We start from the raw sequence: 12,214 nt of genomic DNA on the forward strand, positions 1-12,214 counted from the left end.
TGCCAAAAATGCAGGTGGAAAGGCAAATCTGTGGGAACAGGGAGCAAACTAGCCAGGACAGGGCTGGAGAGAGAGCAGCCAGGAAAACACCAACAGAAGACACCTTGAGAGAGGCAAAATTGACTCACCCTTTGGAAGAAAAACCCCAACAAACCCAAAACAACAAAGACAGAAAGGTAATATAGAATTAAAATTCTGGATTAAGGTGCTACTTTCTCCCTTGGGATCTGCAAAGTAAAATTAACATTTGTTGCTCCCTCGAGTATAGAGATTGGTTATAGAGCTTTATTCAGATGATGGAGTTTGATAGACATAATCTAAATCTGAAGTACGTGGTAAGAGTATGTGTGTGTAATTTTCACAGTATATAAATTGGGTGGTTTGTTCAGAGTATTTTTACAAAACTTTTCTTCTTCTATCAGATGAAGTGCCTACGTGACCACCGGTGCTGCAGAACTGTTGTACTTTTTTTCTGATTTTAGTGAGTTTTATTTGCTGTTAGGATGACTACAGAGGAGGCATATTTGAATTAAAACAATAATATCATAGTGGTGTCAGTGAACAGAAGTGGCAGTATGGCACCTAAAGCTATAGAGGTTATTTTGTGGTGACACAGTTTTCCAAACATACAATAACAAGAACACAATTTAAACATTAAATTCACTCTGGAGCAAGAGGAGATACTAAAATAAAATCTTTATCTGTTACAGTAGTTACGTCCCTTGCTACTGAAATGCAGTTGTTTCTTGGGCTGTGCCATAGCTCTGCAAATACTCTGGAACATTTTAGGAGATGTTTGAGAATAACTTACTGTAGTGAGATAAGTAGAATGAAAATACCAAAGTGCACAAGGATACCTTGGTTTGTCCCGAGTACACTGTAGAGTAACCATTGGGGATTGATGTAATGTGTCCTCCAGAAAACTATACCAGAGCGTTGTTTATATAGTGGTTTTTATTTATTTAAAACTATTTCATTTTGGTTTAGTATGTGTGGCAGTTTAACAAGCATTAAAAAGGCCTGACCATGCCTTGGTGTGATGTCCATCTGAAGCACATCATCGACACCAGTAATGAAATCTGTCCTTTCTATGTGAGCATAAAAAAAAACCCTCAAAAAAACCCCAAAACATTGAATTGCTCTCCCAGCTCAGAAAGTGTTTCCTGTATGTGATATATAATAGTGCCTTTTTTTCTGTGTATTTTTTGTAAATTTTGTTTAAAAATTCAATTTCTAATCCACTGAGAACTGGTAGCATCTATTCCTTTGTATTGCAGTCTATCTTCTTAATTCTATAAAGAGTCTGTAGGCATTTCTTTTGCATATTTCATTCCTTTGTGTGCTTTAAAAAACTGCCTGCTATACTGTATGTTATTCAGCCATTTGTGGCTTGAAACAGTGCCTAAATGCTGGCTTATGTTTCCCCATTTTCAGGCCATAGCTTTTTATGTCTCACAACTCAAGTCTTGCAGCAATAACACTGAATTCCTGCTATGGTTAGAAAAACACCACCCATTTGAAAATATCATCTGCCATCACTTTATTGCACAATGAATAGATTTACTTTGGAGGATTGCAATATCTCATTTGACTCTCTAGCTGTTTTTTAGACATGAAGTTTTTGTATAAATTCCAAAAATAGTTTTGCGTTCCATGGCTGATTGCTTTTTGGAAAAGTCAAAGTGGGAAGTTTCTGACTGAATTCCACATGTAGGAGAGCCTTCAAAAAGTCCTTTCTGTATTTGTTCATTGTACTAATATTAAGCCAAACTTTGCAGAGACTTCACTGCTTGGAAGTACTATCTCTGTTCTGTCACCAGCCTTATCTGTTAAATCCCAATGAGTGTGAAAAACGAGAAAAATCTGGGTTTACTTGGCTGTTTTAGCAGAATGTTGAGAATGGCCAGATTGCTGGAGAAGACGACTCTCTAGGAAACCCTAACAGCCCGGCCTTCTCATCTGTAGGCACATAGAGCTCATCTGAGTGTGTAAATAAAAATAAATAATGCAGTGAAAAAATATGCAGAGTATTTTGCTGAAGTGTTTCAATTTTGGATCTGCCAAAACTAATTTAAATCTTCTGTTGGGATTTACGCAAGTGAGGGGTCAGGTTTAGAATGTATGTAATTTAAAGCTTTTCTGCTACTACACCTTTTCTACTTTTATATCCTGTCATGATACCTTTCTGCTGCAAAGAAAGTCCCTTTTATTCCCTTTTCTGCTTTGAAGAGAACATTTGCTTCTCTATTTATATGAGGTAATGAGATCAGAGTAGCTCCAGATTCTTTAAATCAATCTAATTGGGCTTCTTTTAGTGTATAGAATATCCTTCTTTTGCACGGGACTTTCATTTCTTTGTGCAGTAGCTCCATCTCCAGCACTCGATATCTCACATGCCTTTTTAATTAACAAAACCCAGCAAGGAATTCTCATCCAAATGGCCGTGGTCTGTTCTCTCTTTCAGGCTGATTCACGGAGGGCAGCTGTTAAATGGCTTGGCGGGGCCCACGGTGATGAACGCGGCTCCGTTCCTGTCCACGACGTGGTTTTCCCCGGACGAGCGCGCCACGGCCACGGCCATCGCCTCGCTGCTCAACTACCTGGGCTCTGCTGGTGCCTTCCTGGTGGGGCCTCTGGTGGTGCCACCTCCCAATGGCACCGCTCACCTGGTGTCACAGAGCAACACCCAGCACATCAAGGACCGCATCGAGGCTGTGCTCTATGCAGGTGTGGGTCAACCACAACACTTGAAAACACAGAAAATGTGCATATTTTCGTGTGTGGTTGGTGCTTGAGAACCACTACCCTCTAGTGGCTGGTTTGCACAGGAACTAGTCTCTAGCTGAGGGAAAATAATTGAGTCAGGAGGCTTAATTTTTTTTCCTTTTGTGTAGGAAAGGTTTTAAAATAGCCTTTTGTACAGACTGACTCCAAAGGAAGTAATTCAATTGTTTGTATTGGCTGATCTTGGGAGAAATGTCTTTTTACAGTTTCTCTGAGCTTCCAGACTGCTTTTTTGCTTATTGAATTTTCATTAAAAATATGTTTTCATGACAAGTTGGGTTTCTTCTACTGTTTCTCTAAGGATGGAAATCCGATAGTCTTTTAGCATTAAATTATTTTCTGCATTAACTGAGCCTTAATTTATGACATGCACGTGCCTTTCAAATGTGATTAGATTATTAGTATTTAAGAATCTAACATTGAAATTAAAACACAATAGGTTTTGTTTTTAACTAAAACGACATCATTTTTACTGGTGAGCAATTTCAATGAAATGACAATGGTTTAATGGAAGAAATCACTGATATAAAATTCACCTGATAAAACTTGGATTTTATATCCTTGCTCTTTTTATTGCAATGGCTTCTATGCCTCTTCCTGTCACTTAGAAGAATTAGCAGCAACCTTTAAGGGGACAGATTTGGTTAAGTGGTTTAAGTGTCTACATTCTGATTTTTAGTGGATATAAGCTGGTACAGTATTAAGAGTTGCACATCTGATACGGGTTTTCCTCTCTTATAATTGCATCGTCTGAAGTTCAGCTAGGAGTTAGTCCTAAGTGTTCCAGAAGTCCTAAGGTATATACACTGTGTAGTTTATATGGAGGTTTAAGGGATTGAGTTAGCTGTTTGTGATCATTTATTCCTGGACATTATTCTTATGGAAATTTGTCAAGTTAGCATTCCTGTTGGGTGAGGGCCACTTTAATGTTTGTTTTAAAGAAAGTGTAATAAGAATTTGAATCATGACTTCAGCAAGTATTTCTGAGTAACCTACTTTTTACTGGACTCAGATGGAACAACAAGGAAATTCAAGTTTGGCCTTTTTCACAAGTAAATATGGTGTTAGGCTCTGAAAATCTCGTGGCAGATGAAAATGGCTAGTGTGAAAGAAGGAAAAATGAAAGCAAGCTCCTTTTGTCTTCAGGAGCAGTAGATAAGGGGAGGAAAACCCTAGCAATCAGAGAAGTGCTTTAGCTCTCCCTCTGCAGGTTTTCCATGGAGAGGGAAGAATTCATCTGCCTAAGGAAGTACCGTGTTGTGTTTGAGACCACTGGTTTGAGTCTGGTAGCGCTAGAAATGTTGCTTTGAGCAGCGCATTAGATTCACGTTCTCTTCGATTCTCTTTTGGGATGTTTTCGTAGGCATTTTCCTCAGAAACAGGGATGGATTTTGCCATCAAGGTTTAGGTCTTGCTTGGCTCTTTCTACCTTTCTGAGCTGGCAAGGGTGTGGGAACACCCTTGTAGACCTGTTTGGGATCACTGGTCCCAACGAGATGATCCTACAGCAGCTCTTCAGCTTCCTAGGAATTGTGTTTTGTGGGGCGTCTGTATTTCTCACTTAATATTTGAAAGTGCTTTGAATAGAGGTGGTTTCTTTGTGCTTGTGTCCTATGGGATGTGTCTTTTCAGGACCTGCAGCCCCTGTAGCTGTTCAGACAATGACAGAGCGCTGCTTTGTGAACATTGCTGGCCTGCAGTGAATCACAGAGATGATGGAAAACCTCCAACTGGTTTAAAATTGCAAAGAACTGTCGGAGAGGAGTTTGCTTTGAATCCCTTGTGGGATTTGTTCTGTCTCACCTCAGCCCTGTTTTGCTGGAGAGCTGAAGGCACAAGGTCCCTGCTGACAGCTTCCCTGTCCTCTCTTGTGTTGCATGGGCTCCAGAGGTGGAAGGATGGCCGCCTCATGGTGGGTGATAGTGAATAAACAGCTCTGTTCACCTGTGGGACAAAAAAAACCTGGTAGGTGTGGTAGGATAGTATTTGTCCCCTTAAACAGCTGGGCAGAAAACTAGGCTCAAATTGACTTCACAGATTAGTAGCAAAGGTTTTGCAGAATTTAGAAGAACAAGGAGCTGTACCCAAATGTCCCACTTCCCACTTCTTCAGAGTGTGGTCAGGTTTGGTATGAGTTCTACTTTCAGATACTACAGGAAAGTCAGTTTCACAGGGTAAGTACTCTGCATTTCTAATGAGCTTGTTGCTTTTGTGTGAGGTAGCGTTAAATAAGCAGCCACCAAAAGTTAGATGATGTCTTTTAAAAGACAGTAATGATGTGAATTGTTAACTTGGGATCAGTAGTGTGCCAAGAGTGTGCAAATTTTCCAAGGACTTAAGCTCAGACATGATTATGAAGCAATTGCTCATAAACCCATTCTGAAATTGCTCTGTTAACTCCAGTCTCTTCTGTGTTTTAATAAATTGCTGTTCCTTTATCTCAAACACAGACTGAGCTCAGCTGAATTGCCACAGCCTCTTTCTGTGTCATCTGTGTCGCTGCACATTCTGGTTCACAGCTTAAATAGTACGGATATAGCAAATCAGGAGTGAATTGTATTACCTGAATTGTGTAAGGAAGCATGAATTATTCTGGACTGCAGCCAGAGCTTTTAGCCTTGTGCTTTCTTACATATCAATGTAAAACCATTATTTGTTAAAAAAAATATGTTTGTGTGTAAGGGGCCCTCATACCCCCTGGAATGTTCCCACAGAACGAGGTGGGGAGAAGGGTTTCTGAGAGTGGGTAGGTTTTTGTGCTATGAGTAGCCTGTGTGAAGGAAAAATACTTTGCATCAAGGAGGCTTGTGGCTCTGTAAACCTTTTTTTTTTTTTTTTTTCTTTTTTTCTGGTCTGTTTGGGGTTTGCACAAGCATCAGGGTGCCTGCTTCCTAGGCTAAGATGCAGGCACCTCTCACGTCACAAGTCACTGTGGTGTGGTACCCAGCTTTCCTGAAGCATTCTAGCTTCACTCCTCCACAAGAGATACATGTATATGTCTGTGTCTCTGCACAGTAATTTATGACTTTCCCCATTCCAAGTGCTTTGCTCTGTTTGAGCATATCTGTTGCACTGTTGAGAAGCCGGTAGCTCCTGAAGAAGAGCTTCTTTCTTATGACTACAGCTCCCTTGTTCTCAGCATGGACCTATTTCTTGCCTTCTCGATTTTGCTTGCTTTTACTCACTACTTACATGCCCAGGAAAAGTTTTAGATTGTATTCCTCTTCTTCTAGTCTGGTAAAGTAAACGATGGAGATAAGGGTGTGGGTTTCCTATTGAGGAAGGATTTCAATATGTGAGAAACCAGATGTGTTTGGCAGTACCTGGACTTTTGATAGAGGTGTAAGTATTGTGTACAAAGCTAAGATGGCACTAAATATTCATATTCTTCACCAGAGGGAAATGCTTTTGTTTCCAGAGTGAATTCTGTACTTTTCTTTTGTGCATGAGAGCAGAGCTATGTAGGCAAAATTTGTTAGCCTGCAAAGTATAACACTGGGAAACATTAAAGAGTTGCAAGAAGGTACTACAAGGACAGCATGCTGAACTTAATAATTAAAAAACAAAAAAACCAGGGTTACTATACTGCTCCTACTACAGCAATTTGAATGGCAGAAATCTTGAGGCAGTGCAGAGATGAGGCTCCAGATGGGCATCTCTTATGAGATATTTCTGTGACTTAAAATTATCAATGTGGTTTACATTCTTCAGAAAAAAAACCCTGGCCTTTCCCCTTACAGCATTGCAGTATAACAATGTTAAATAATGAGTACCTTGGACAAAATTTATGGGTTTGTGTGACCACATTCTTGATTGGCTATACCTGTCTGCAGTTTTAAATCTTCCTTTAATATGTGATTAAATGTGTGTATTCATGTATGTATGTATACCTATAAACCTGTATGTAGACTAGAGGCATCTGGAGGGGGGATAAACAGCTTTTACTAAAGAGCTGTATCATCCTGTAGTGACAGAGCATCTCATCTCTTTCTTAGGCCTGGGATGATCAGTTACAGCCAGTTCTTTATTCACTGCTCATGGTCTCCAAAACAATGTGCACAAAGATAGAAATTAATCTATTTTCTGGAGAGCAGAGGAGTGAGAAGGTCTAGTTAAAGTGCCCTTGGCCCTCGAAACATGCAGTTACACCACAGCAGGAGAAGAGACACCACATAATTCAAAATGAATCCTTTGGTATTTGATCATGAAAAATGGCATTGTCCCGATATGCCTTTTTTCCCATATGCCAAATAGAAGCATTCATTTCCTTTCCCCATCTCCAGCTGATCCATTTAGACTCTGAGTGTTATTTACTTTTCAGTTTCCTGAATTTATTTTCTTCTAGTTTAGCAGAAGACCTGGCAAAATGCCATGTTCATATTGATTTATTAAAAAAGAGAAGAAAAAAAGAAAATTAAGGCAATTGAGTATCCAGCTCTGCTGGAATTTATTTGTGGTGTCAGTGAACACTTCTTTGTTATAAGATCACAAGTTCTTTTAAGATAACACACTTCAGCTATACATTTTTCTCCTTAGCAGCAAAGAATCTTGTTTTCAAAGGGGATGGGAGAAATACTGGGATTGAGGACTGTGGAGAACATGATATACATTGTAAAAGGCCTGTAAAACAAATTAATTAGACTGGCTGTGGGTAGAGTTGTTTCTCTTCCGAATGTCTGCTCATGGGACTTACTGTTTTCTGTGAAGTGTTCATCACGTTTCAAGCTCAAGTCCAAACTTCTGCTATGAAATTTTTCAAAGGTTTGGAATGCCTGCTGCTAAACAAGCAGAGCATCTACAAACAGCTGTATTCTTTCTTTTTTCCCCCTTTTACCTGTAGTTTTTCTATTCATCAGCCATGGCTGCTTCTGCACTTTGCTCTTTATATTCTGTTGCCATGTAGTACTGTTTGTGTGGAACTGCTGCCTTGCTTGACCTTTTGTTTGCCTTCATCATCTTGCTCAATGAATAATTGTTATTCCATGCCCTGGGGCTTCCCCAGTCCCATCTGTTTAAAGTCTCTAGCATGCTGTTACCTGCACTGAGTTACTTCCGTCGCAAAGATACTTTGCCAAATCCTCATATTGCAGTTCTCTCTGAAGAGAAAAAGCAAAAGCTTTCCTTTTTCTTCACTGAGTTCCCTGTGTGTGAGCCTGGTTCTCTGCAGCACCTATCACTGGAATGGACTTCCAGTCTCATTGATTCCCCATCTCAATTTGAAATCTTGTTTGCAGAAGGAGAAACAAATTTCTCCTTAAAGTTACGGAATTTTGTTGTCAGGAGCAGTCAAGCACTTGTGGTGGGATTTATGTCTTGAAGGCTGGCTGATAACAGCACTGCAGTGAAATAAGTCTTTTGATGTTAACATCTGTTCTTGGTTTTGTTTTTCTTTGCCCTCTTGTTTAGAATTTGGAATGGTTTCCCTGATATTTTCTGCAGCGTTGGCCTACTTCCCCTCACGCCCTCCATTCCCCCCCAGCGTGGCTGCAGCAAGCCAGCGGCTCAGCTACAGGAGAAGTTTTTGCAGACTCTTAAGGTAGGACCTCATTGGGTTTCCACTTCAAAGCAGATCAGTGCCTAAGTAAATAAAAACAAGTGTGCTTTAATCTTCTCATTGAGCAAACAAGTTGGTTTGTAGTGCTTTTAAACAAAATAAAATTAAATATTAATGTCAAGACATAAAAGGATGCTAACTGCTAAAGAGCAGACATTAAATTTTAAACCACTGTGTGTATCTCCAGACTTCATGCCAGTCCTTCAGCACCAGCAGTGCTTTAGTCCTCCTGTTAGCATGGCTTTTCTTATGCAATGCTTCTGTTACATCAGGTTATACAAGATTGTTAAAAGTGAGCTGTGAGAAAACAGTGAAACTGGGCAAAAGTAACATATAACTTGCTTTTTTTCTGTGCTTATTATATTGGAATGAATTTGAGGTTTACTTGCCTTTGAAGGATTATTCAACTGCTTTCATTCAGCCATGGAAGCAATGAATGAACTATTTGAAACTATTATATGATCTATTAAATCTCATTAATTGTACGTTAAAATATGAAGTGGGAATAGGAAAAATGTCTCCAGATGTGTTTCTGGATAGGCTCAAAGGTGAGCTAGCTTCCTTTGAATTTTTAGGTAAAAAAAAATAAAGGTTATAAAGAAAGTGACAGTATTGCAGCTTCTCCCACTTGGGTTCTTTTGGTAAGACACAGCCCCACATCCCCCTAGTGTTTGTACAGCATCTTTTGTAATGGAAATATGATCTCAGAGGAGCAGCTAAAGCAACTGAAATACTAATGGTGAATAATTGTGAAGGCCCATGCCCTGTACATGATACTGCACAGAGGAACTTTCTGGGGCAGAGAAGAGCTGCTCCCTGGTACGGAATATGACTGACTTCACTGGGAAGCTTCTGACTCTTGCTGTAATTGTTTGTTGAGTGATGTAGTGATAGGAGCTGAATCTGCATATAAAGGGCTGCTTGAAGCTTGATAATTGTGGAGCTTTAGACGTTTAGTTACTACAGACCTATTGTGGGCTGTACTTTCAATAAGTGTGTTTAGAGGCAGTGGAAACAACTCATCCCTTATTGTCACTGGGTTTTCTTTTCTTTTGTTTTCAGAGGCTTTCTTTTTTCGTTTGGGGGAGTAATTAGTTGGCAGGATGCTTAATCCTGTGTGTTCATCCTGGAGCAGCCTGGCACTCAGGAGGTGTGAGTACAGCTGGGTGTAGTGGTGCTGGTACAGCTGGTGTTAGTCAGCAAAGTGACCTCTTCAGGGTACTAAAAAACAGCAGTTCCCATAAGGACACTTAGCACACACAATAATGCTGTTCTGCACCCAAGCTGATGTGCAGTTAGACCCTGCCTGAGGGCTGTGTTGTAAAAATGTTGCTGTTGAACAGAAATCCAAACAGAAAGTGTCTCCGCAGGTGAAATATAAAATTTCATTTGACAGTGCTCCATTTGGGAGTTTTATAACCATTAGATTCCACATTCAAAGTCTTGTAAACAGTGGACCTGGTAAGGTCAGGATGTAAACAGCAAAGCTGGCTTACTGTTAACAATAATCAATTAAACTTCAGAAAACAAACTGGACTCTTAAATAATAATTTAAGAATCAGGAGGGTTTTTTAAAAATGTGGATAGGTAGGTAATTATATCTCTCTTCCCTCTGGTCTTTATGCATTCTTCCATGCTACCCTTTATCAAAGGCACTTCTTCATTCCTCTGTACATGAAACAATCAACAGTTCATCATTAAATCCACTTATCTTGGGGAGCCATTCAGTAACAACCTGTCATGCAAGGGAGTTTTATAAAAGAAAATGGTGTCTGCCATGCTTCAAGAGAAATCCATCATCTGGTTCATTAGGTTTCTAAGCTCTCTTGCCTGCCTAATCTAGGCTTCATCTTGGCTCAGAGAGCCTTTCTTTTGACTTAGTGGTGTAGTCTGAAAGTAACCAGGAGATGGCTACCAGGAAATCATGATTTCCCTTTATTGTAGACTTACCTTCTGATGTCAGAGCTGTGTGTAAGGCATTTAGGATGTGTGTGAGCTGGTGGCTGACCCAGCTGTGCACCAGATACACTCATGAGAATTGAGATGTTCATCATTTCCCTGTCTTCTCCCCCAGGCTGCAGTTTTATTACTTCAAAATAAAGCAACATAGCATAACTTGACCATTGAAGTCACTGACCTTTTTTCCTTGGACACCAAAGGGATCTATCACATCCTTGCAACTCCCACACTCCTTCATGCCTTCAGGTCCTTGGGCAGTCATCTACATGAGCTGCTTCTTGCAGAGTTATTATACCATCAACAGAGGTCAGCCATCCCCTGTAGGCCCTTTTTGGGGGACTTTCTTAGGAACTTGATTCTTCCTTCTGATTTGAAGGGTTCCTCCTTCTGACAGATTGTAACAATTAGTTGATGTCTGATTATCTCCTGATACCAACTCTCTCAGCCTACAGTGGGAGATGACAGATTGGTTATGGTTTGGGAGCTAAGCCCAAATCTTTTAACAGTCTATCACACACTCTGACAAGTGTAGTTTGAATTTCCATAATAAAAAGTGTAGTGCCCTATCTCAGTTTCTTGGGTGAAGCAAATATGAGTTCTTTTTGTTTCCCCAGTTCAGAATATTCCACAAACTTCAATGGAAAAAAACCCTAATGCAAGTAAACAGTGGGTAAGTCTTAAAACCCGCATTAAAAAAACTTGTTGTGATTTTTGTTTTGAAATAATAAGATACTTTTATCCAGTTACGTGGCTTTTATATTTTCTAGGGACTGTGTATGCAATTTTGAAATTTTGTGTCTGGGGTTTTATGCATCATTATTGCTTTAATGACACTTTCATCAACATCACCATCAGTAATGGAAGCTGCTCAGAATGTGCCTGATGTTAATAGGCACTGTCAAAGTTACTCTGAAAATGATGACTGACTTTGATGGGGCTCCCCTCTGAACCAGCCTGTCTTACAGATTCTAGTGGCGTTAGGTTTCTGAAAAAAATTGAAGAAAAAAATCAATTCATATTCCAGCAGAATGGTTCAACAGAGAGGCTAATGCTGATATCCTGTCATTGCTGGTAGGATGGAAAACAGTGTGGGTTCAACAGCTGATGGTGTGACAGACAGCACATTTTTCTACTTTCAGTGGAGCAATTGCAAAATTGCAAAAGCTGTGTACAAGTGACTGGAGCCATGAAATGTGGAGCTGCTACTGAAGATGTGTGTTTCAAATGGCTTTAGCCAGCACAAGATATTGCTGGGCAAGGGGGCAGAATGATGCCTGGTGATCAATGTTTCTGTCACTGCCAGGCTCCCTTTCTCCTGGTTACCTTCTTTGTTCTGGGCTAGGCAGGGGAGCAGTCTCTGTGTCTTGGTTTGAAAGACAGGTATCTGCTAAGGAAGGCAGGAGCCTCCCTTGGAATGGAAAATGTAATCCCCTTCCCTCCGAATTACTATAATTTTGAAATTAAGGGGCTTTCAGGCAATTGTATGAGAAACAGGAATAACAGTTCTTTACTAGTATATATATATATAACACAAGGCAATAATACAGAAATATTGGCTTAACTTGCCAGAGCCAGGATACAGGCTGACACCCTGTCGAGCAGGGTGGTGGCAGCAGTCTGATTAAATGGTGGCTGCCATCCTCTTTGAAGTGGTTCTGTCGAAGCGGTGATCCTGTAGAAAGGTCTGGTCCTCCTCTGAAGGTCCAGTGGTGGTTATGTAGCTCTTGTCCTCTGGGAATCCAGTAGGTAAGGGCTGACTGTGGTGTTCCAAACCTCAGATTATATCCAGGTAGGAATGCTTGGTTCCTCCCCCTGAGCCAAGCATCTCACACTGGGATGATGTAATTTTATGAGTCATGCAGTGAGGCTGGATAGCCCATTAAAAGAAGATATCCCCCAGAGGGAGTTATCAGGGAA

General features: G+C 40.3%; 1 protein-coding gene across 1 annotated transcript in view; it reads left to right on the top strand.

Annotated features, from left to right (window-relative positions):
* Positions 1-12,214, top strand: part of SLC49A4 (solute carrier family 49 member 4) — a 66,712-nt gene that overhangs the window by 31,170 nt on the left and 23,328 nt on the right. Inside the window, exons 3-4 of the mRNA XM_069021069.1 lie at positions 2,465-2,727; positions 8,191-8,320. Of these exons, the coding sequence (XP_068877170.1) occupies positions 2,465-2,727; positions 8,191-8,320 (393 nt within the window). The remainder of the gene's footprint in view (positions 1-2,464; positions 2,728-8,190; positions 8,321-12,214) is intronic.

This window comes from Aphelocoma coerulescens, chromosome 7 (genome assembly GCF_041296385.1).
Source record: "Aphelocoma coerulescens isolate FSJ_1873_10779 chromosome 7, UR_Acoe_1.0, whole genome shotgun sequence".
Classification (NCBI taxonomy): domain Eukaryota; kingdom Metazoa; phylum Chordata; class Aves; order Passeriformes; family Corvidae; genus Aphelocoma; species Aphelocoma coerulescens.